The sequence below is a fragment of the Platichthys flesus genome, chromosome 15 (assembly GCF_949316205.1).
Source record: "Platichthys flesus chromosome 15, fPlaFle2.1, whole genome shotgun sequence".
NCBI classification, from domain to species: domain Eukaryota; kingdom Metazoa; phylum Chordata; class Actinopteri; order Pleuronectiformes; family Pleuronectidae; genus Platichthys; species Platichthys flesus.
The window spans coordinates 4,613,233-4,637,431 of NC_084959.1; the positions used below are offsets into that span (position 1 = coordinate 4,613,233).

A 24,199-nucleotide genomic window follows, 5' to 3' on the forward strand; every position below is an offset into this window, starting at 1 on the left:
CCCTTAATTGGCCAAAATGTGTTGCATGTGTCAGGGGAAAATGAAAAAACAATAAGGGGAATGTCTGGTTGTCAGGGGAAAGCTTTCTGTTTTTTAGATGTGGAGGGTTTGATGATAACAAGGACAAAGTTTGTGTCAACTCAACGGGGGGGGCAGAGGAAATAATCAAGAACCGCAAAGGTTCTCCGCTGCGTCTTCTCGTTAGTCCCAGTTGGAGTAAGTGTGGAGCGTGAACGTGGAGCACGCTGACCGAGCGCCGGCTGCCTTCAACCTTTCGTCACCAATCAGGGCTTAATGAGCGGCCACCTTTTGAGGATGCAGATGAGGCGATTAAGAAATGTCACCTCCCTCGCTGACATGCCGCCAAATGCTCGGTAATTAAAGCTTCATTCATTTGGGATTCTCTGCAGACCTTCTTGTTGTATTACTTAAGCCTGAACCCAGGCTGTGGAAGGTTTTCTCTTTTTTAAACTTTGTACAGATGCAGATTCTGCAGGATGCAATCCCACAGGGTCAAGACAGAGATTAACTCACACACACACACACAGGTAAAAAGGAGGAAAACACAATAATCTGAAAACATCTATTCAGGGCACAAATGAAATCTGTTCCTGGGGTAAACAACAAAAGACATCAAGAGAAGATTACATTGAAAATCTACTGAGGAAAAATCGAAGCCACGATCACAACTCCTCTTTCAAATAATCACCTCTTCCACTGAGAATGAAGTTTATGCACTTTACATTCCACAAGAGGTTTTTCATTAATTCTTTTCCCTCCCTACGCCCTCATGTCTTCCAGGGACATCGATGACTGTAAGCTCGGCTAAACGAATCTGCCAGATTCCAGTCGCTGGGGAAGAAAAACATATAAGAGGCGTGAGGCGACTGACTTGATCGGATTAAATGTTTTATGAGGGATTATTTATCTCATGTGGTCTCCGCTGAGATTAAGCTCACCTGCAACAACACACCAGGTACATATTCACCATTATAACAATATCTCTCCAGAGGACAAACACTCTATTCTGTTGGATCACTCACACACCCACACAGACACACACATCAATTAAGCAATAGGTCATATCTTATTTAAATTGACATGCTGGGAGAGAACCAGTCGCCCACGTCTCTACTATAGCCTCATAGACGCTATAAGGATTATCACAAACTGATACCAGGGGATCCTTATTTAATCATTTAATTATTATATACTTATTAATTTAATTACCACACCATATTTGTTTGCATGTGTATGTGTGTGTGTGGGTGGGATCCAGCAGAACAATGTGCGAAATGCACAGTAACACAATGTACACAACACTGTTTTCATCTACAACACAGACTCACTGGCTCCCTTCATATTTCACTGTTAATAAATGCCAAGCACCAGTGGTTCCATAAATAATAAATGTAATAGCATTGATTCTCATCCAATTTCTACTTCATACTTCACAGGTGGAGGTGTTCTGAGAACGCACATACCACCCCCCTCCCCCCCTTCCTCCAGCTTAGAACAGAGCCAGGGGGGATTGGTGGTGGATTAGCGTTTGCTTACAGCAGGATAATAATGTGGGATAATAAAAGTATGTATGGTAATATTCTCTTTTAATTATTTCTAGGTGGCAGATCAATGGTGCAGTCTTATAAATGTCAGCTTTAATCAGAACTGGGGGTTGATGCCACTGGAATATATAAAGGAATATTAAATCTTTTTTTTGTTTTTAACAGTTCTAGTGTGCTCATTTGAATCCATCCCAGTTTGCCGTGGGTTCAGATCCGGTGGACGCTCTGTTTGTTCGGGTGGCTCTCCTGGCTCGGAGCGACACCAGGTTCAGAAGTCTCTCCAGCTCGTCCCCGGAACCCGCCAGACCGCCGGAGTCGAGCCCGGCACGATTCTCCTCCTGCGAGTCGCTCAACTCCCCTGTCTGTAAATCCCACGCCCTCAGGGGGGGCAGAAGTTGAGCTGGGTGCAGGTTGAGGCCCGCGGGGCTCGATGGGTATCCTTCGTAGGCCCGCCTGGTCGGGGGTAGAGTGTCATACAGGCTCTCTGATTCCTCCCGCTGCTCTGGGTCGCGGCTGCACTCTCGGTACTCCTCATAAACAGGCGAGGAGCCGCCTTCGCAGCTGTCGTCTCTGTGGTCCTGCTGCCCCCCCATGTCTCTGCTCCTGGTGCCCGTGTTCTGTCCGTCCCCGTCCTGCCTCCTCTTTTCATCTCTGTCCAGGATGCGTTTCCTCTCCCACTCGCCCGACTGATTCCTCTCCCACTGGAAGGTCCTCCTCCCGCTCTCCTCTCCCTGCTCTCGGCCCGTGTCCTCGCTGAAGCCCACCACTCTGGAGTCCAGCTGGAGGGAGCGTGTGCTGCCCCCCCGTCTGACGTTCTGCTGGGTATCACTGAGGTCGTAGATGGATCCCACCTCTGGTGGACGCAGACGTGATGGCGACAGCCAGCTGGATTTCTGGCTGGAGGACTCCCAGAGATACGCTGAAAGAGAAAATAAAGCCGGTTACAGAGGATAAATCATTTCAGCCAGCTTGAAGTAGTTTCAGTGACAAATAGTGTGTTTTTAATGGAAAAGTAAGAGAGGAATCTGAGTTTACATCTGGTGTAAGGAGCCTGAGGCTTTATTCCCTGGACAAATGAGTGCTGCCAAATCTGTGGATGTGTGTACAGTAGAGCACGCTGGAACGTGGTAGTTGTGTTACAGCCTCTCTGGACAGCGCAGTGTGTGTGACAATGAGATTATCCACCTAATAGGATCAGCCGGCAAAAGGTGCCACATCGATACATCACCTCACTCCTGAGACGAGAGTATCATCGGCATCTTGGCAGCAGCAGGGGAGCGAGGTGACACCGGTGAATATGCATCAGTTACAGGAGGGACTGATGTGAAGAGCTTCACGACTGCTCACATCACTCAACGTTCAAGTTCCCTGCTCAAGCAACAACACCTGAAACTATGTAGGTGTAAACTACACACATGAGGTGCGGCCTAATAACCAAGCTTTATAGTTGGCTGGCTTTTTAAGGCTACGTCCATTCTACTTGTTATTGTTGAAAAACAGTGTTTTCAACTAAAACGTTTGTCAACACTCGTGTGATGTCTCTGCAGTAGTTCTAATCCCCGTCTATAATAACAAGCCTGAGCTCTGGCCATTCAGAATTTGACTGCACAACAGCTGTTATCGAAAAGCTTGTAATTGATAATCCATTTTTACACTTGTAGCGAGGCTGATGTCGGGTGTTGTTTCACGTGAGAAGTCATGTGATTGGGGGTCTGGTCCTAGGCAGCCTGCTCACTTCGCTTCAGGCTCCAGAACAGGTTGAGATGGAGGCAAGAGATCGACCAGTATAAAAGCTCCGCCCACTGACCAATCAATTCCTTTGAAACATGCCTTCACCGTTCTTCCAGCATCCCGTGGAGCTGGTGTGGATTGTTCGAGTCTCTGAGGAGGACAGGGTTTTCTTCAGAGACCCACACGATCCTTTCTCCTACTTCAGTAAGTCTCTTGATGAAAGATTTAAATCCTCATCAGAGGGTATGATAAACCTTTGTCAGCTGCTGGAGCAGAACACAACCAACCTGACACGTAGGCGCAAAGTTCTCACAGTAACCTGACTCTGCATCGCACTACGTTCCTTCACTCCTGGGAGTTACTGATATCGATGCAGTCGGGGGTGTTAGCGGCGGGGTAACCTTCTCTTTAAGTTGGTTTATCTCATGAAAGTAAATATTTATTTGGAATCGGGGAGAGATAGTTGACAGATTTACCTTGTGACAGCCTCCATCCCTCCCTCCCCTCTCTCTCTCGGAGAATGCCGTCTGCACTTTCCTTAAAGGGGAGGATAAGGGAAGTTTAAAACAATGTTTGGTGGGTTAAGTCGATCCCAGCCGCCAACACTCCCAGTACATCTCAATCCCTCCCTTTTTTTTACGTGTGTTTATTGACTAGTAATGTCAAACTGTGGGTCCTCAGAGCCGGTGCAGATGGAGTGTGTCCAACTAAAGCTCATTATAGAGGCTTCATCATGTGATCAAGTGAAACGATTCATCTCTCATCCAAGATTCTTCTTCAGTTCAGTTCCACAAGCCTTCGTAGCTCGTGGCCCCGAGTTATTTATCTCAATCCCACGCGTTATTATGTCGCGGCCACGTCATACATTTTTTTCCCAGAGAAGATTTTCCAGTTGTTCTTCCAGCGTTTAGCAGCTGTATCTGTGTTTCCTTTAGTCTGGATAAAAGGCTGGTTCTCCTCCTATTTTCTATATAATAATTTTATCCTTTTCTATGGGTCTCTGCTGCATGTCCGTGATTGTTCATTCGCAATCACAAACACTTTACATTGTTAGGTTAAGTGCACCCGGATATGGGAACGATGAACTAGCTTTGTTGTGCAGTCCCCAGGTGTTTCTGTAGATGAGTTATTGTGGACATAACCTTACTGTTACTATAAGTACCCCCCCCCCCCCTTCCTGAACTAATCCACTACTTCCTACATAGTAGAGCACGCCACTTGCATAATTCATGGTCGGGATAAGGAGCTGGGTGAATATATATATATATGATGAAGGGAGAGGAGCCAGAGGGGTCACCTTCTGTGTGGGATGGAGAGCACCCTTCATTAGCAGCGCTCCCTCCTGGTGTATAATGCATGACACGTGAGTTGACAGGGGTATCTAATAGTCTGGCAGCAGACCACACAACATGTGGGAGTTCTCCGTGCTTTGCCAGGCTGCTTCTGAAATATCCACGTTCCCTGGTTGAAATATTTTCAAATGAATGGTTGAGGCTGGATAATAAAATTATATATTATTTTCTTACACTCCAAAACGTATTATTTGATAAACTCTACACCAATCTCATCTTCGCTCTGCAGGTGGCGACTCGCTGTCAGTGAAGTGGAGAAACATAACAAATCTCTGGTGGAACAGGAACCCTTTGATGATGAAACGCTCTCCTCGTGGAAACAAGTGAATGCAGAGGAGCCACAGTGAATCATGACACGCAATAGAACACACTCGATGATACAGTGGGGATGGTGGGGGGGGGGGGGGGGGGGGCAGAGAGCAATTTAGCAAAGTCGCCGCTTCATGTAAACGGACAGATGCACACAAGCAGAACTCGATGCAAGGCACATACGCATGCACAAAAGCGCATAATGTGATTGCATGCAAGCAGCAATAATGACACCTGAATATGATTAACCTTATGAATTGATATATTTTGTGTTTCTCTCTTCTCGTGTATCTGTAGTTGTGCTCGGGTTTGTACGTCGTATAATGTTTGTTCATGTGCAACGCAAACATAACGTTATTTGAAACCCGACCACTGAATGAAAAAATTCCATTCATCATTTATTTCTCCCCCCCGTCTGAGACACGGCTCCTCGTGCTCCAGTGGGCTGTCAGTGACACGGGCACAGACACAGCGCTGCTCTGAGTCAGTAATGAGAAGCTCGGTAGATCTAGTATATTACACTGCAGCTGACAACAAACAGACTGGGTAACTATGAGCCAATTAACATGGGCTTTTAGGGCCGTGGCGCAAACTGACTCCATAAAGACACAGAGTTGGATTTTCCTGGGGTAGAATTAGATGGTGAATTTGTTTAAGCAGGAGCCCGGTGCGCTGGTTAAGCCTGTAAACGATGCCCCACTTACTGGGAGAAAGGAAGCGAGCGTTTGAAGCTGCCGTCTCTCATGCTATTCTGTGCGGATGTCAGGCTCGGTTCAAAGTGGCCCTGAAATCCACCGAGAGCATCTGAAAGGCCGGGGTGAGAGCTTTTGCAGGAGCTCGAAGTGAGGACCACTGCACCAAAGCTGGCCGGGCTATTAAAGTGTCAGCGTTATTCAAATGAGCTTCGTTAACCACTTATCTGTGGAAGTTGTGTTCCTACCTGCGGGGAGAGAATCGCTTTCATACATTTAAAAGAAAATACTTCACCTGATGTTTCTATTGGATTATAAAGCTGTGTTTCATTTCGTTCAGCTTTCATTAGTTGTGAGTCATTAAACACAGGAATTGATTGAAAAATATTCAAATGAGATCTTTATCAGCTTTATTGGCTGGTGAACAGAGGGACTCCAGTTTTGAATGGTGGCCTAATTCTTAATTAACAGTTTTAATAATTAAACATGAGATGAGCAGCACAGGATGAAGTGCTGACTTTAAAACAGACACACTAATTGTTTAGATAATGAAGCTTAAACATCTGGATGGCTCTCTGGCTGCTGGCAGCAGGATAGGTACTCAACCCCACCTCCTCCTCCATGTTAGCAGATGGGACAGAGACCAAACCAAAAGGAGCAGTGTAGCCGAGACATTAACTAAACGTCTCCACACTGACCTATGTTCAACTGTATATATTTAAGTAGGTAAGTTAGGATTAAATTAGTTGTTTGATGCTATAAGAAAAAGGTGAACACTTGTGAGTGTAGCTGATTTACTTTTGTTCAAAAGATTCTCAAGCTACTGGCTCCAAAACCTGAAGAAATGTATTAATAATATCGATTTAATATATTTATGAACTCTACATGAGAGATTCTGAGTATTCAAACTGACTCTTTTAAGAGTTGTACATGAACATAAGCAACTGGACTTTTTTCCAGTTGCATATGTACATGTAAATCCTGATAATACCATGACCTGGATGACAGAGACTCTTCACAGAAAAAGGTGTCACAGTCTTTAGAACTACACAAACACACGGACCACTCAGGATAATAGAGAGGTGTTTTTATAAGAAAGCTGAATACAGACATACGCTCGTGGAGAAAAACATTAACCAGACAATCTGTCTCATTGTGGCCTTTGATTACATTTCATTAAACCACAGAGGAGCCTGACTGATATCGGTTCTTTTGAAATCAGTGCTGATATTGATATTTCACATTTGCCTAATGGTGCTTTGCAGCCAACAGACTCTCTGGATAAGGATCTAATGATATTTGGTTATTGTTGAGTTGTAACCAGGACTTTGCACGACTGCTCTTGAATTAATGTTAATCAGCCACAGCTCATTCATTCAATTATTTTCACTGATGAAAGGTGAGCAACCCGCCCAACTGTAAGTCAGGACATATGACAAGAGAACGAGGCTACATTTACATTCAAGGTAAGAAAAAACTGAAATTGTAATCTGTGCTGTATGGGGAAAGATAAAAGTATTCAGAGGAAATAATGTAAAGAACACAAAAGGTTGGGTTTTTTGGATTTGCAGCTTGATATATACGCCAAAGGGATGGAGAGTTAATAAGATGTTTCTCAGTTGCTCTGCATCTCACTCACCAGGGCTGTTCCGCTGCTGTTCTTTGTTCATGTTTGACACTACAAAGGGAGAGAGAGAGAGAGAGAGAGAGAGAGTGAGACAAACAACACAGAAACCATACGGGGAAAAAATGAAACACAGAGAGATCCAGTGTCAGAAGCTGACAAAGAGAAATATCGGGAATCTAAGCAGGATGTTTTATTCTAAGTAAGAAAAGAGACTGAATGGTACACGCTCGGCTGGATGCTGTACATTATGTGTTAGTGCTACACCCTGCGAGCAAACACTCTGGCTCCAGCAGACACACACACACACACACACACACACACACACAAGGGAGATAACAGAAGATATTCTTTCATACCTTCACTTTCAATATCGTCCACGGCATCATTGACAAGACGTATCACTGTCACTATGGAGGCTGGGCAGACACAGGAGAGAAAAGAGGAGAAACTGAGTCAGAGCATTTATGAATTGGGTAAGGTTTCATGTGCATGTGTGTAGCCGAGAGGAGAACGTGTGGGTGAACATGTGTGTGTTAGCAGAGTTGCCAACACGTTTGTTTGCATGTGTGTGTGTGTGTCTGTCCCATAGGGGTTAGGGAGAGGAAAGAGAGCACTCTTCTCTTTGCAGTTGCACTAATTAGACAGGAAACAAAGAGTCTACACATGTTCCCCTTGTCTCAGAGTAACACACTCACCCACACATGCACACACACACACATGATCATTAGGGAAAGATCAATGGTATCGAGTGATCTGGGAAAAAAAGATGCCCTGATAGATTCCTAGAAAAGACTTGAGAGAGAAAGTGAGTTGTTCTTCCTCTGAGCGTCTTGGATTAACCTCTAATGGGTGAGACGCATGAAAGTCCACCATTCACACATAAGGGAACTTTAACTATGTCTGTGGTTCCAGGAGCTGTTTGCTCGTGAGTCCTAAATACACAGAAATGTGGAAAAGTTAATTGAATTCATAGCATTTAATCACTAATTCAAATCTGTGTGGAAACATGTTGTTATCGATAGGCTGTCCCATCTGATAACTTGGAGGAGATGGGGCTTATGACCCATACTACAGCCCACCACCAGGGGCCGTCACTTTGGGGACGCATTCATTTCATCCATCTTAATAGATGAAGTCTGTATCTATGTGAGCGTTTATATTCACCCGCCCAGAAGAGATCATTTGAACCTAAACTGGAAATGTGAAGACATTTATATCCCCTGAAAACCTCAACAAAAAAAAAAATCCATTAAAGTCTGTTTAGAATTATTCATTTTTAAAAGTTTTCTGGCTGAACAAGGAGATAGACTCTAATTCTTTTTAACTGACCTGCAGTTCAGTATTACTCATTCAACTTGGGACTATTAGTCAGTCCCACACTTCTCACCGGAGACTGTGTCCACCCCCCCGAAGTTAGAGAGTGGGAAGTGGGAAAGTTCTTGTTGTCTTACCGTTGTCATCAAACGACTCCGAGGTGTAGGAACTGAGGGAGTGATCATCAGAGGTGGAGTCTGAGAGACAGGCCAGGTCGTCCACCAGCGCCGACACGTCTACCAAACACAGGTTCATATTCATATCAGCATCTCACACTCAAATTCAAAATCATGAATCAAATATTATTACAATAATCACATAAACCTTAATGGTAAAGCCATTAGTCAGTGGTGTAATCATTGCTCCTGCTCCTCCTGGCTGTGCACAGATCCTCTCCTGTCACCACTTTAAATTAATGAGGCTTCATCAGTGTGACTTTGACGAATCAAGAGAGTTTGTTCTGTGGCCATTTGATTGAAGTCGATGCTTCATTTAGATCAACTGAGGCCTTGTGTGAACTTTGAGTAGAAGACATTTTGAGTAGAGGTCTTTGCTCTGAACGGCAGATTACCTGGCGTCTTACAAAAGGGATCTTCTCAGAATCGGACTGGACAGGAGAAATGATTACATTGTCAGAGAAGTCTGACATATTTCCCTTATGAGTGAAACCTTACCAATCTGTAAAAGTGTCCATCAGACTTCCAGACTTTCAATTCTCCATTTATTCTGTTTCTGGCTGGCTGTGCTGGGTAATGAGACACTTTGATAAAATGGGCACCCGCATATTGCCAGGTGACACAATCTAGCACGGTGGAACGGTGGTTAGAGCAGTGGCCACACAGTCCTGGTTTAAGTCCCGGCTTGACTGGGGTCTGTCTGTGTGGAGTTTACATCTGGTCCTCAGGTCTGTGTGGGTTCTCTCCACGTACACTCCATCTAATCTGTCAATCACACGTACGTCAATGCAGCGGAGGCGGACCTTAGCCTCCTGTTCACTTCCATCTGTGCAAGTTAGGAGGCAAATAGGACACGGTCGTGCACGAGGGGAAAGCGTGAGCTACGAAGCCAAAAGAAACAGTGTTTGTCTCTATATGTTGGCCCGGTGATATGCTGGCGACCTGTTCAATGTCAGCTGGATGGGCTCCAGCGCCCCCTGCTACCCTGCAGAGGACGAGCAGTATGGGTAATGAATGGATGTGATCCAGTCGATGGTGCAGTGTGTGCCTCACAATAAGAAAGGTCCTGGAGTTTGCATGTTCTTGTGCGTGTGTGGATTCTCTCTGAGCTTTCCAGTATCCTCCCTCAGTCCAAAGACGAAGTTCAGGTTGTCTTAACTTGAAAATGACCCATCGGTGTGAATGTGAGCTGATCGATCTCAAGGTGTCAGCCCTGATGTCAGCTGGGATCGCCTCCAGGCTCACCTCGACCCTTAAAGGATAAATGGTAAAGCTAAGGGATGGATGGACACGCACACACAACCCTCCACACCTAGGGGCCACTTAAGTTGCAGAACACTGCAGTATCTCCCACAATGAAATTCAGCCTTTTCCCTCAGAGGCTTGCCTAACTGCTTTAGAGATCAGCCTTTTTTCAAACAAATCCCAGAGCGGCCACTTCAGCTGCTGGTCCGCTCATTCCCAACCAGCCGCGGCAGCTGGAGGAGTGGAGGAGGGCGAGGATCGGATGGAGCTCCATGCAGCAGATGAAGAACACAACAGACAGAAGGAGAGCCGGTCACGTAACAGATCTTTAAAAGTTGCTCTGCTCTGGTCGGCCTGCTGACACTGCAGCACTCAAAGCTTGTTTTTTTTTACTCTCTCCAGTTACAACTTGACATTTTCTCTGCAAAAACTAGATTACATTTCATTTGGAGGAAAGCCTTCCAGCCTCGGGGCCTCCAGTTAACCTTAACCTGCGCATCTTAAGAGCCAAACATTCCAAATAAATGGATGCTTGACGAGTCGCTGTGATCCCTGACTCTATTCTTCTTTTGTCCTGCTGCTATTTCAAGGTTTGCATTCTTTCAAATTACTCAAGACTCGCCTCTGATTGATTGTTTGTCAAGCAGGTGCCAGAGGGGCCGAGCGGCTGCTCTTGAATCCAGATAGCAGTGTTTTGCCGTGAAGACAGGGGACGAGACAGTTTGTTAACGGCAGAGACAGGAGCGCTGCTCGCCCCGGGGCTTTAATCTAGCAGCAATAAAATGCCCGGTTTCATATAATTGCTCAAATTGGTGATGTGACACTCAGGTATGGGCTCAACAAACACTTTTATCAGGAATATAAAACTGCTTGTATACAAGAACTGGCAGCTTTGCTGATGTGATTAAAAGAAACTTTGGACAAAACTTATTTAGCTTTATGTTTGCGGGCGGAACTAATACAAAAGGAGCAGAGAGAGAAAAGAAGTTTGCAGTTCACTGCCCTGTCAGATGAAATTCAATAAACTTTAAGTAACAACCTTAATGTGTAAAGCTGACTGATTATTGATGTTTGTATTAAATGCTCTGGATTCTGAGTCTTCATCAGATATTTACACTTATTTCAATCCCAACTTTGCTTAGAGAATGTTTATTATCAGTCATTTTGGTTTCAGCACCAAAACTAAATACAGTGAACAACTCCTCCAAGTCCCAAATCGGTCATGTTCATGTGGACATAGTTCATCTTAGCTACACATTTGTGCTGGTTAAACGTTTCTAACTAAATTTGTAACCATACAGCAGGCGACCCCCCCCCCCCCCCCCGTGACGCCACGTTGAAAGCCGCTAAATCTGGATTTTTAATTGGATCTGCACCAAATCGATAGATGGAGTCTGTATCTATGTGTAAAATCCATTTAGAGCATTTATATTCACCCGCCCATAAGAGATAATTTGAACCTAAACTGGAAATGTGGAGACATTTGTATCCCCTGAAAACCTCAATGAATAAAACTGTGCAAAAAAAGAAAAATCCATTAAAGTCTTTTTAGAATTATTCATTTTTAAAAGTTTTCTGGCTGAACACGGAGAAAGACTCAAATTCTTTTAACTGACCTGCAGTTCAGTTTTACTTATTCAACTTGCACACACTCACACATACAGTAAATATTGCTCCATGAAATATTTCTGTTTCCGACATATTTCAAATCTGCTTGGTCAGATCTTATTGATTTTGACTTATTCATAGTCAAAATGGAAATGAGGTTATTACCTACATAAATGAATTTCCTCTGTCTTATACCACTGGATAACAGGATTTATTATTATTATTCTTATTATATATTATATGCGCATACTTAATACTATTCCATTTATCTGGAAGGGCTCATCAGACAAACATCACATACAGACTAAAATGAAAGTAGAATCTCGATCAAGCATCATCCGAGTTTTTTCCACATCTGCACAATCATTTAAGTTCTTTCTTAGCCTGCGTCCCAGCCTTCCACTGAGTTCGGTGGAAATCCATTCTGAAGCTGCTGAAATCAAACAAGCAAACAAACAGACAAACACAGAAGAGAAAGAATAACCTCCTTGGCAAAAAGAAAACAATCAAAACGACACCTTTGTTTTCTGCTGTTTCCAAAAATCCTGTGCAGCTTGATCTTGAGCTGCTTTGTTTTACGCATCTTTCAACAGCACCTGTGTGTTTACCTCCTGTAAAAAGATTTTCCTGCTTTGCACAAACAAATCAAAAAATCCATTGCCAGTGTTGCGAGGTTCATTTCAAGATTGCATCTTTCTTCTAATAGACCATGTCTGTCGTCAGAACTCTTTGTCTGTCACATCTTTGAACATGCAACAAAAAGCATCATGAAAGTGATGCTTTCTGTTCACTGGACACTCAAAGCATTCAGAGAGCAGTCGGGGCTTGAAACCGTCTCATAACCAAAACCCCCGTCTGTTCATGAGGGCCACGGTGTCTGGACATCCAGCTCCACCTCGCTCAGCCCGGGCTAGGTGGTCATGGTCTGCTGTTTGCAGAAACAAGTGAAGTGCTCCTGAGGGAATGTGAGCAGGAAGGCAGCGCCATCAATCAAACCCAAACAAGAGAAGCAGAAAAACTTCTCTGATTCCGCATGCAGGCGACAAAACAGAGTTTTGAAAATGTAGATATATTTATTTTATCTTTCCTTGTTCTCTTTATATATTTTCTTTCCTCACACATTGACTTGTTATTCTGCCAGTGTCTAACCCGCCGTGTGCCAGCGTTGGCAGCCATGCCTGAGGTGACGGACCCGACCCCGGCTCTAATCCTACCACTAACACTCTGCCAAGACATATTCTCATCCTGACACCCAACTTTTTAAAATCCCCTACACTTCTCCTTGTGTTGTGAGAGTCATCTACAAACTACCAACAAAGACCACTCTCATAGAGGATATGATGAAGTAACATCTGCTGTGGCTCCTTTCACTTTGCTCATTATTCTTCAAAATGTTTCCACTCAAGACAGCTCACAACTTTTTAATTGGAGATTGATCCTATAACCTCCCAGCAGCTCCAGAAACATCGAGCTCATTGCAGATGATGCAGAGGGAGGACGTGACATGTAACACATCAAGCCAAGTTGACATCATCTTCCGGAAACATCGTTAAAACGCCCACTCACTCGACATGTTCTGAAAGCAGCTTGTGTCATTTAATCTTCGTTTAGTACAAAGTTTCTCTGCAAACCATCTTGAAGATCGATACACTCCTTTGGCGACTCGGTATTTATGAGAGCACCAGCACCACAATCCCAGCGACCTGATTCGTTTATGAAGTATTTAATTATTCACAACTCTTTATTTATTTATGATGCAGCAGGTAGCGACCGAAATATGTCCCCTTGTTAGTTAGTAGTTCACATTTTGACTCGTGCCCATCCACTGCAATTTGAATTATTAATCTTGTTGTTGGCTGCTCGGTGGTGCAAATAAACAACTTAACTGTTTCCAATTGAATAATCAAACGGGCGGGTTAACACTGTAATCATGCATTAACATAATAAACAGGACATTAGCTTAATGTCGTGATAATTAATGGATTGAAATGTAATCGTAAATCTGAGGGGGTGCCCACACTCAGCAGGACAGCAACAATCCTATTTCCCATTCCCACAGGACGGAATCAATAATTAACTGGGAGGAAGTTCCCACCACAGGCAGATTTCTTCAAACAACAGGTCGGACAGAGAATCGAAAACATGTGACGTCGACCTCGGCACTGAGATGTGGTTATTCCAGAACAACCTGTGAACTGTGCTGCTGTGGCGGCAGGAGAACATCCAGACTGACGTGGAGTTATCAGCCACTCGCTCCACTGCCCCTCTGGTTTAATATCCTCTCATTTGTCTGAAGCTACACAAACGCAAACAGACTGCTTGATTGGGAGTCCTGCAGCTGCCGTGGTTTTCATGGAACCTTCACCTTTTTATTGTCTTTGAACAAAAACGCAGGATGAGAACAAAGGACCCGACTTCAGGCTGATTACCCTGAGCGTTCACACAGAAGTGCACCAGGCATGTGAGAGAGCTGAGGGGAGGCAGGAGGGCGTCATCGGCAGTGTTCAGCGGTGGTACAGAGAAACTGGTTATATTATAATGTATTTCCTCCCAGGAAGAAAATAGTAAAATGAAATGATAGCAAAATAATAATACGGCTTCCTAAGCACTCTTGCTTACTCTGGGCCATGTCCTTTGATGTGCGTGATCAAAAGGCAGAGATCAGTGTGAAATAAGCTCTCCTCGTCGAAATGATGGTTTTGAGTGGAACACAATGAGTTCACGGCCTGTGTAATCTGTGTCTGTTTGATCAGAGGTTAGAAACTGTGTGCGTATGTGTGTGTGTGTGTGTGTGTGGCTGCAGTCTTACCCTGTGGACTGTTATCTCTCTGTGTTCTCTCCAACTGAAAAGCCCTCTGCCCCCATTCCTCCTCTCGCTCGTCTCTCCCCCTCTCCGGCCCTTCGCCCCTCGTGTCCTCGCCCTCCCAGGACACCTTGTGGGCGGGGCTGAGCTCGGAGTGGCACGCCGACGCCAGCGGGAGATTGGGCGCCACGCTGCACACGGCGATGCCCCTCCTGTTGGCCACGCCTCGGATGCTGGACTTGTCGGAGAGGAAGCTGCTCAGCTGCAGGGATGGAGCAGAACAGGCAAAATGTGCTAAACGAAAAGCATTAAGGATGTGAGAGGATATTATATATGTGTTCTAAGTGTCAGCAAATTCACTGAGAAGAGCAACAAGAACAACAACTACTGATGGATCGATTCCCTCTCTGCCATAGTTTCCTAAAAACAATTAAAAACATCAATGAGCAGAACCGTTTTCCCTGGGTCAGAGGTTTGTCATAGAGATCACTGTCCTGGAGTTTGCTCTGCTCCCATTCATTCGATCTGATGCAGCAAACCTGCGGCTGTGACCCAAAAAAACGGTCATTAAAAATTCCCGATTCAGCTTTGTTTGCATAAAACTACAGCGCTCAGCTTTTTCAGAATGAATGTTTATATTTGTGACCAATTTTTTTTAACGATTTTCTGTCTCCACTGGAGAATGAACGAGAGAGATTCATAAAAAATTATAGAATATGTATTTTTCCAAAGAAGCCACGATGTGTCGGGTTTTGATCGTGTCTCAACATCTTAATATACAATCTATGTATTTACCCCCCCTTATGGTATTCATGACCTATGACGGGTTTGACAACACTTTCTGAATAATGTTTTCATCCGATGATGAGTTAATATATTGTAATTTAAGTCTCATCTCGTCTCTTCCCCTCTGTCATTATTCCGTTGTGACCTGTGTCACGTCAGCCGCCTGCCGGCTTCTGTGCCGCCAGTCACGTTATAATTAGTGTCTTTGTTGCCTGAACACAAAGCACACAACAGTTCAGGAGTTCCATTTGTGAAGGCAGCTCTAGATTGTGTGTTTCTCAGCCTGTAAGTCGGACCGTTATGGGGTCTACCATTTGTATTTGTGGACACGACAAATGCAGAAGTTTTCGAATTTCGAAAACCGTTGCTGTTTGTATGAGCAGGGCTGAACTAGAGAAATGCATCATCATCAAATCAAGGAGCTGGAAGATATGCTGACAAAACATTAATATCGATATAATATAAAATTGAACTTTTATTATTGTAGTATCGCAAATGAAACTTAAATGTTGCCCTGACCTGCAGCAGATTTTCAATTATACTCTACACACACGTCTGCTTGTTTCTGTCAGAGCTCGTGAGACAACGTGACATAATATTAGATTTTTAATAACCCTCGACTCAATCAGGTTATTTTAGTGTGATTTTTAAAGAACTGGAGACAGGAAAATAAAGTCCAGTCGTTAAAACACACCCATGTACAAACCTGACTGCCCTCACTGGTCCTGTCCCCGTCTCCGCCCCTCATGCTCTGGCTGCTGAGCCCCCCCGGCAGTGGAGAGTGGGCGGTGGGACGCACCATGACCTGAGGAGGGCCTCCAGTGCCGCCGCCCACCTCGCCGTAGGTGCTCGTGGTCCCCGGTGACCCCGACAGGCGCACAGCTTTGAATTCGATCCCTTCGGCCCCCATGCCGGTCTTGTGCAGCATGTAGCTGGTTTCTGTGGAGATGGCTGAGACGACAGCTTGAGTCGCCGGGTCCACGTCTGAGTCTTTACGGAATTTGATTTTTTTCCTGAAAGCGATGAACAGCACGAGGAGGAGGATGATGACGAAGGCTAAGACCCCGATGCCGATTATCTCTCCTGGTCCCACGTAAGACAGCGGCTCCGCCTGGACGACGGGAGGAGAAATACAGGACGGCATTTTAGGGGATTTTCATGTTCAGGATTCACTTTCACTCAGAATATAAACAACACGATCTTTTCAATGTAGTGAAACTGTGAAATATTGAACTTCAACCTCCAAAACTTAACGAGTCCAGCTGAACTCATCAGATTGGAAGACATTCCCTCAAAGTGTGTTCCGAAAAGATTTCTCACAAACAAAAACTGTGAGGTCACAGCGAACTTTACCTTTGACTTAAGAAATCCCCTCAAGGCGTTCTGGAGATATCGAGTTCACAAGAAAAAACGAGTGGAAAACCCCAAAAACATTTGAGTTGCTGAAGTATCTATTTGTGGCGCCTTCCTTGGGAGGTGTTTCAGGCACGTCCAGTGGGGAGGAGACCTCGGGGAAGACCCAGGACTAGGTGGAGAGATTATATCTCAACACTGGCCTGGGAACGCCTCGGGATCCCCCCGTCAGAGTTGGTCAATGTGGCCCGGGAAAGGGAAGTCTGGGGCCCCCTGCTTGAGCTGCTCCCCCCGCGACCCGACCCCGGATAAGCGGATGAAAATGAGATGAGATGAGAGAAGTATCTATTTGTCATGGAAGCGTTAGAATGAGGAGTGAAGGATCGTTTACAGCAAAGCAGACAAACCATGTTCATCACCTCCCAGGAGACGCAACACACATTCACACGTGGCCCCACAGACGTTAAACAGGGTCTCTCCACCAGGGACACCGAACCGAAGAGGCCTCTTGGATGAGAGGGGGAAAAACCCACGACCGAAATTCAACTTTCCATAGAAAACTGCAACCCGAGCCACTGTGAATCTCCACAGTGACGTCTAACAATGTGCAGCCTTAATTGAGCTTGCAGTCTCAGTACAAGGTGAGTAGCACTCTCCCAAAACTCTGGAGCATGACAACTTCAAATGGAAACCATGATTTACCCATTACCACACTTTCATTCATCCACGGCGGAGACGGAGATACCAGGCCGGTGAATTAAACCTTCCGGGAGGCCGCTGCACACTCAACATTCTCCGCAGCTTCACTGAGCATGCCAGGTCTAATTAGGAGCAAGCTGAAAGCACCAACAGCAAACCAAAGACCTGGGACCCCCCCACACCCCTGTTTGATTGTACTTGAGTGAATTCTGTTGGAATTATTCTCACTTAAATTCATTCAGCTTGTCAGGTGTCACACTTTACCTGCGTGTCATCCTCCTCATCACCGGCCGTCTGGTCGGAGCAGAACTGCCCCTCGGAGCAGTTGCAGTAGAACGACCCGAACGTGTTCACACACTCGCCTCCGTCACCGCACTCGTCCCGGTCGCACTCGTCCACGTCCTCGTCACATCTGCAGGGGGGGGGAACGGTCAGATAAACTACTATGCATGGGAGGGTGTGTGTGTGTGTGTGTGTGTGATTCGTGTCCGTGAGAGAGTATAAAACATGCAAAGACACAAAGAAAGAGGATAAATACTTTGGTCTTGCTCTTTTGCTAAATGAACAGATTATCTAGACAGATGCCCTAATTTGGCCTTTTATGTGGCTCTTGAGTTCAAGAGATGTGTCTGAAAGCAAATACACAAAACACAAGCACACACCAAACACAAGCGCACACTCAGTCGCCCAGATAAAGACGTACATTTCAGACAGAACATCACAAACACACATATGTGCTCGTCTCCGGCTTGACATTTCAAACATGGCGTCCTGCTGTGCGGGATCTATTTTCCATAATTTGTTCTTGAGGGGGTTTTTACAACAAACTTACAAAAGACGCTCTGTGAGAAGAAAAAGCATTTCTGATTGCACAACCGTCTGAAGTTTCGCTTTAATGAATGAAAACTGTATAAACTCAAGAAAAGGCCTGGACGTGATGTTCTCTCGTTGATATACTCAATTAACAAACTGCCTGAATTCGAATAGTTGTGTCACATGTGAACGACGAGCCTATGATTCAGTTTTTAAAGGGAAGGGTTCACATCTTTATTTCAGTTTGATATAATCATTTGTAAATCAGCAGGATGAACAATTTCACAGCCGGTTACGCTCAGCAGCTGTTTTCGCTTGTCGCAGATGATATCTACTTTAACACTTCAGTCTGTTTATCATTACCATGACCTGATAATGATCTATACAATCTGCTGTCTGGAAAAAGTCTCATTAGTTTTATCTTCATAGTTAATCAGCTAACTTTGATTCAACTTCATTTGAAAGCCCTATATTTTTTATATATATATTTAAAAAGCCTGGAAGAAGCAGAAGCATTTTCTCCTTTGAGGGAAACCTGCTCTCTAGTGGCGACTCTGCTGAACTACCACGGGAGCCCAGAGTTTGTGTCAGAGGCAATTACAGATCTCTAATTAAAACAGCAGCAAGAGAATGATTATAGGCTTTTCTATAGAAATGATACAGAATTAAATTAGAAACACTAATTCATCACACACAATAACAACTCAAAGAACTCAGTGGGGGGGGGGGCTAATGTGGGATAATGATTTGTGTGTGTGTGTGTTTCCAACGCATGTTCTTTCACACTCGAGTGTGTGTGAGAAGGGAGATGCAGATGTTAATCGCAGCAGCAACCGTTAGCTCTGTATATACACACAGTAATTAAGGCTCTAAAAGCGTGTGAGTGTGTGATTGCCGCTCTTTTATCTTACACAAGTCCCCCGAGTCCTCGAGGACAAGCACAGAGGAATGCACCGCCGGCTGGCCTGCACTCTCCACCGTTCTGGCAGGGGCTCGGCATGCAGGATGTCAACTCTACTTCACAGCGCCCCCCAGTGAAGCCCGCGCTGCAACTGCACATGAAGCCTGTTGGAGAGAGAGAGAGACACTCAGGATGTGTCGAATGTGGTAATAACGTGCGTGATTATACATATTAATACGTGATTTCAATATCTCATCCTGGAAAAGTCTCTCTTAGAGTGGAAAAAACACATAGAGCTTGACGGTCACTATCTAATTAAAGACAAAGAATCCAGACACTAACACTCAAGCTATGAAAAACTCTTAAAGTCCTATGTAAAGAGTCTATCACCACCCACACACATGCCCAGTGACGTGTGCACAGACCTCCAGAGGGCAGGCTGCTGCAGATGGCTCCGTTGAGGCAGGGCTGACTGACGCATGGATCTGAGTAGAGCACGCAGCCCAGCTTGACCTCGCTCAGCCCGGCGATCTCGGCATAGCGGCTCCTCTTATTCTGCAGCGGCAGCTCGTTGCCGTTCAGCATTAGCGAGGCCAGGCAGCCCTGGAAGCCGTCCTGGGCTCTCGGCGTGCCCCTCGCTCCTCCTCCCGGCCCTCCTCCCTGGACGCTCCCTGGCCCCGGACTCGGCCCCTCACCTTGCCCAGCCGGTGGCCTCACTTGGGCCCCGAAGAAGAAGGACGAGTCCGGGGCCAGGGGCCAGAGCCGAACAGGTGCTCGGGCTGCTCGGCGGCGCTCCACATAGCTGTCATCCAGCGACAGGAGGGTGTAGTTCCTCGTCAGCTCCAAGGCGACAGCGTGCCAGAGGCCGTCGTTTATTGGTCTGCCAGATATACCCATAATGCCAAGGGTGTTGTCACAGTCCAGCTGGAACCAGAGTCGACCCCCTTCAATCTGGGGAGAGAACAGGGACAATAATAATTGCATGTTTAGAAATGACACAACCACCGTTCAGTGCAGCTTCAGCCCAGCAGCCCAGGTGTTTGGAAACAACCCAGTGAGTTGACCTTGAGCATGGTGCAGGGGTTAACCCGGGTGAACATAATGACTCCTCTCCTCTGAAGCGTCCTGATCCTCAGGCTGAGCCTCATCTCGCCGCTCTGGACGCTCTCCGTCACTCTGTACTTGATGTAACTGTTTCCAGAGAAGCTCAGGGAGGTTTGTCCTGCGTTCCCACAAAACAAAAAAGAGAAACAGGATTCAAACTGGGGAGTAAAAGCAAAGACACTATCTGGATGTGCAGAGACCCACACCTCAGACATGATGATTGAATCCTACCTGCACACTCGTCCAGTCTGTCAGGCTGACACTGGCAGACAGATGGCGCTGTAGGACCAGTGCGGACACACTGCATGTCTGCCGGACAGGACTGACCTTCACAGAGCTCCACAGGGGTGGAGCAGGATCCTTCTGCTCAGACACAGAGAGATGAGAAAATAACATTTCAGGATATCATCTGTCTTCAAATGATAAAATGAACGGCTAAATGAAATGTAATGTAAAATAATTATAGTTCCATATTCTTATATTTATAGTCTTTTGATTACATCTGCAAAAAAAAACATCTGTGTACACGTAGTGAAATACATCTTCATTTAGACATTTGAGTATTTCACTTCACCAGGGCAGGTGCAGGTGTCTGTGCGGCTGAACGTCGGCGACACCAGGCTGACCCTCTCGGTGCTGTAGGTCACCGGTGAGTCGCTGTCCATCACCAGGATCTGCTCACACTCCCTGTCCCCACAGTCCAGCTCCCCGGAGCAGGCGCTGCTCACCACCACCGCCCCGGCTAGGACGCCTCGAATCTGGCCCCGCACAGCTGCGTCCTCCAGCTTTGCCGCCAACTCCTGCTGGGAGTAGAACCCACCCATCCGTCCGTACCCTGACGTCTCGGGCCGCTCCATGGCCAGGAGCAGGTCCACGTCGGGCGTCCCCGTCGCCGGCTGCACGCTGAGAACATGGAGGGGATCCTGTTGGCCTGGAGACCACTTCCAGCCAGATAGTCCACGTAACTTGAGCTTGATCTGGTTCAGGTAGCGACCGAGCAGGTCCTCCGGGGACATGGAGCTGAAGCGTAAGGTCAGGGCGCTACGCAGCAGCACATCCGTCACCTGCTCAACCTGGACTGACACATCGGTGATCACCGCGAAGCGCCCATCACTCACTGTGGCGTTCATCTGGTATCTACAGGGAAACAGGTTGTATATTCACCCAGGAAATTATCTTCTTATAGTGCGTGCTGTTTGTGTTTTTGTGTGTGTGTGTTGGTGTGTGTGTGTGTGTGTGTGTACCTGCCAGGTTCCAGGCCCGGCAGAGCCACGATGCTGCCTTCCTGCCTGCTGATAGTAAACATGCTCTTGGGCTGAGGCTTCTGGGTAAACGACAGAGCGTCACTGGGATCCCGGTCGGTTGCATAGATCCGACCTATCGGGCCGCCCGGGAATGTATCCGTCAACATGACTATGAAGATTTCCAGCGGGGAGGCCGCGGGTTTGTATTGGCTGTTTCCGATGACCCTGAGGAACACCCAGGAGGAGGAGGTGAGACTCGGCCTCCCGGAGTCACTCGCCTGAGAGACGAAAACAAACCAAAACTGAGATATTCACTCACGCAGAAACTTTTTAAGTACTGATTTAAAAGTTTGAGCTTTAAGTTGCTCCGTTGCTTAAGGGGGAAGATGGAAAAAAAGTGGTTTCAGAGCCTTAAGGAAGTTGGTATGATAAAACTGTTGTTTACTTTCTCCCTCTAGGTCCTGTCATCGGCTAGTGTTTCTCAACGTCTGTTCCAAATCCAACAAGTTGAAGAGTGATGTTAAACTGTAGATCAGCTGATGAGACTCAGAGGAATTCAAAACAAGCGTTTATCTCCAACATTCAGCAGGAAACTTTTAAAGTTTGAAGAATTCCAATAATTCCACTGAAAGCTCCTCTGGTTCCAGAAGAAGGGGATCATGGGTAATATCCAGCTGTTCAGTTTACCAGTCACCAGACTGACAGATTTAGTTTTGTCTTTACTTGAAAACTCCTTATTCGCTCAGACTCAGAGTCCAACACAATGAATCACCATGTGTGGCTGCAGGGGGCGCTGTTGCTCACTAACAGCTACATTTTGTTTTTTAAACATGGTGAGAGGCATCTAAATAAAATATCCGGCCCTCACCTGGATTAGAAGAACAAACTCTCTGGGGGCTTCGGGGCCAATCGCCCGGTTGGTCCTCAGAGTTCCCGTCTGGTCCAGGGACAGAAAGTTTCCCTCGTTTCCTGACACGAGGCGGAACTCAAAGGGGGGGCCGTTTCTGGGTGAGTCCTTATCGCTGACGGACAGCGTCAGCAGGGTCGTGCCGGGGTCTTGATTCAGCTGCAAGTACAACGAGAGAAGTTGAGATGACACAAGTACGACAACACACAAACCCGCAGTGTAGACACACAGACGGCTAACCTGCAGGACGGCCGTGGAGTTGGGGGGGCTGAAGACGGGGGGGTTGTCGTTAACGTCGGAGATGTCGATGTTGATAATGACCGTGGAGGACATGGCGGGGGAGCCGCTGTCGAACGCCTGCACTGACAACGAGTACCTGGAAACCTAAAGTGGAGCAGAGCGGGAGGAGAGTGCCCCGGCAGCTGTAATGCACGTATCAGGCAAAGTGCCAAACACTGAGATGCTTTACTCTCTGGTCTCATGAGCCATCAATTCACAACTGGTTATGAATGAGATTCTCGAAGCTGCATCCTCACCAGTTCTCTGTCGAGCCGCTTGTTGACTTTGAGCAGTCCGGCCACGGGGTCAATCCAGAAGTGGTTGCTGCGGTCTCCTTTCAGGATGGAGTAGGTGATTCGCCCGTTGACCTGACTGTCCAAATCTTCTGCCAACACCTGCAGAGCATTCAGAACAGACTCCAAAGTTTAACAAAACGAAAAGTTAAAAGATAAAAACAATACGGGGGGGGGGGGGGGGGTTACCCTTGTGATCGTCTGACCCACGGACGTGTCCTCGCTGACCAGCACGTTGTAGATGTCCTGACTGAAGGCCGGAGCGTTGTCGTTCACGTCCATGAGCTCAATGATGACCATGGTGGCGGTGCTGAGGGGGGGGTTCCCGCTGTCCCAGGCCTCCACAGTCAGGTAGAAGTCCTTACACACCTCGAAGTCCAGATCATCGGCCACAGAGATGGAGCCTAACACACACACAAGGTTCAGTTTATATAAAAGAAAAGATCATTTAATTAACTTTACTGCTCAGGATAGAGATGCACTTAGCTCTTAAATATGCCGAGGGTTCATACACATTTTGACCAACGGACTTTTCGATAACTTTTAACCAAATTTCCATGTCCGAACATTTTGTGAAATCTCGGTGTATACACGAAAAAGTAACAAAATGTATTATTTAACCTAACAATGAGAATTCCAAGGCATACAGTTTACCTTAAATGACACAAACCCAAGTATGCCTGCTTGTATTTTGAAAATATTTCTTTAAAAGCATATGAATTAATTTAAAACTCAGCATAAATAAATGACAAGAGAGTATCAATATAACAACTTTTCATGACCTTTTCAGAAATTTGGGGGATTTTAGTTTTTTCATGACTTTTAAAGTTCTGGAAAAACACATTTTAAAAAGGTTTTTCATGACTGTAGGAACCCTGTATGCAGTATGAAACCTCGGCCACTAGGGGTCTTCAAATCATAACAATAAAAGACCTGGTTTGATGATATCGTGTAGCAGCGAGGGATTATGAGTCTTCAGGTAAAAAAACATGTTCACAGATGAAATACCGCATCAAAGTTTTATTTACGTTACACCACAAACAGCTGGATAATCGTGATCTAGATAACGAGCCAGCGTGTCGTACGTTGTTTGTTATTAAAGTGGTATTACATCTTTAAAGTAACGAACCCCCCACGAGGACCTGTGCTCACCCAGGTTTCTGTCTATGTTGAACTTTCCCATCTCGTTGCCCGACCGGATTGTGTACGTGATGTCAGCGTTAGGCCCGATGTCCACGCTGGTCGCCAACACTCGCAGCACGGTGGTTCCCACGGCCACGTCCTCGGGGACGGTGACGGCGTAGTCCCGCCTTTGGAAGACTGGAGCGTTGTCGTTCACGTCCAGCACCAGGATGGTCAAATCAACCTGAGGGGAAGACAAGAGACGGGAGAGGGGAC

General features: G+C 46.0%; 1 protein-coding gene across 1 annotated transcript in view; it reads right to left on the reverse strand.

Moving 5' to 3' along the window:
* Window positions 1-569: 569 nt before the first annotated feature.
* LOC133969577 (protocadherin Fat 3) overlaps window positions 570-24,199 on the reverse strand; it is a 66,027-nt gene continuing 42,397 nt past the window's right edge. The window contains 19 exon segments of the mRNA XM_062406147.1: window positions 570-2,484; window positions 4,823-4,888; window positions 7,289-7,327; window positions 7,633-7,692; window positions 8,728-8,826; window positions 14,429-14,684; window positions 15,915-16,319; window positions 17,525-17,672; window positions 18,985-19,138; window positions 19,400-19,925; window positions 20,039-20,196; window positions 20,310-20,441; window positions 20,653-21,215; window positions 21,323-21,600; window positions 22,191-22,388; window positions 22,470-22,613; window positions 22,766-22,903; window positions 22,991-23,205; window positions 23,954-24,167. Coding sequence (XP_062262131.1) covers window positions 1,742-2,484; window positions 4,823-4,888; window positions 7,289-7,327; window positions 7,633-7,692; window positions 8,728-8,826; window positions 14,429-14,684; window positions 15,915-16,319; window positions 17,525-17,672; window positions 18,985-19,138; window positions 19,400-19,925; window positions 20,039-20,196; window positions 20,310-20,441; window positions 20,653-21,215; window positions 21,323-21,600; window positions 22,191-22,388; window positions 22,470-22,613; window positions 22,766-22,903; window positions 22,991-23,205; window positions 23,954-24,167 — 4,536 coding nt within the window. The 3' untranslated portion in view covers window positions 570-1,741.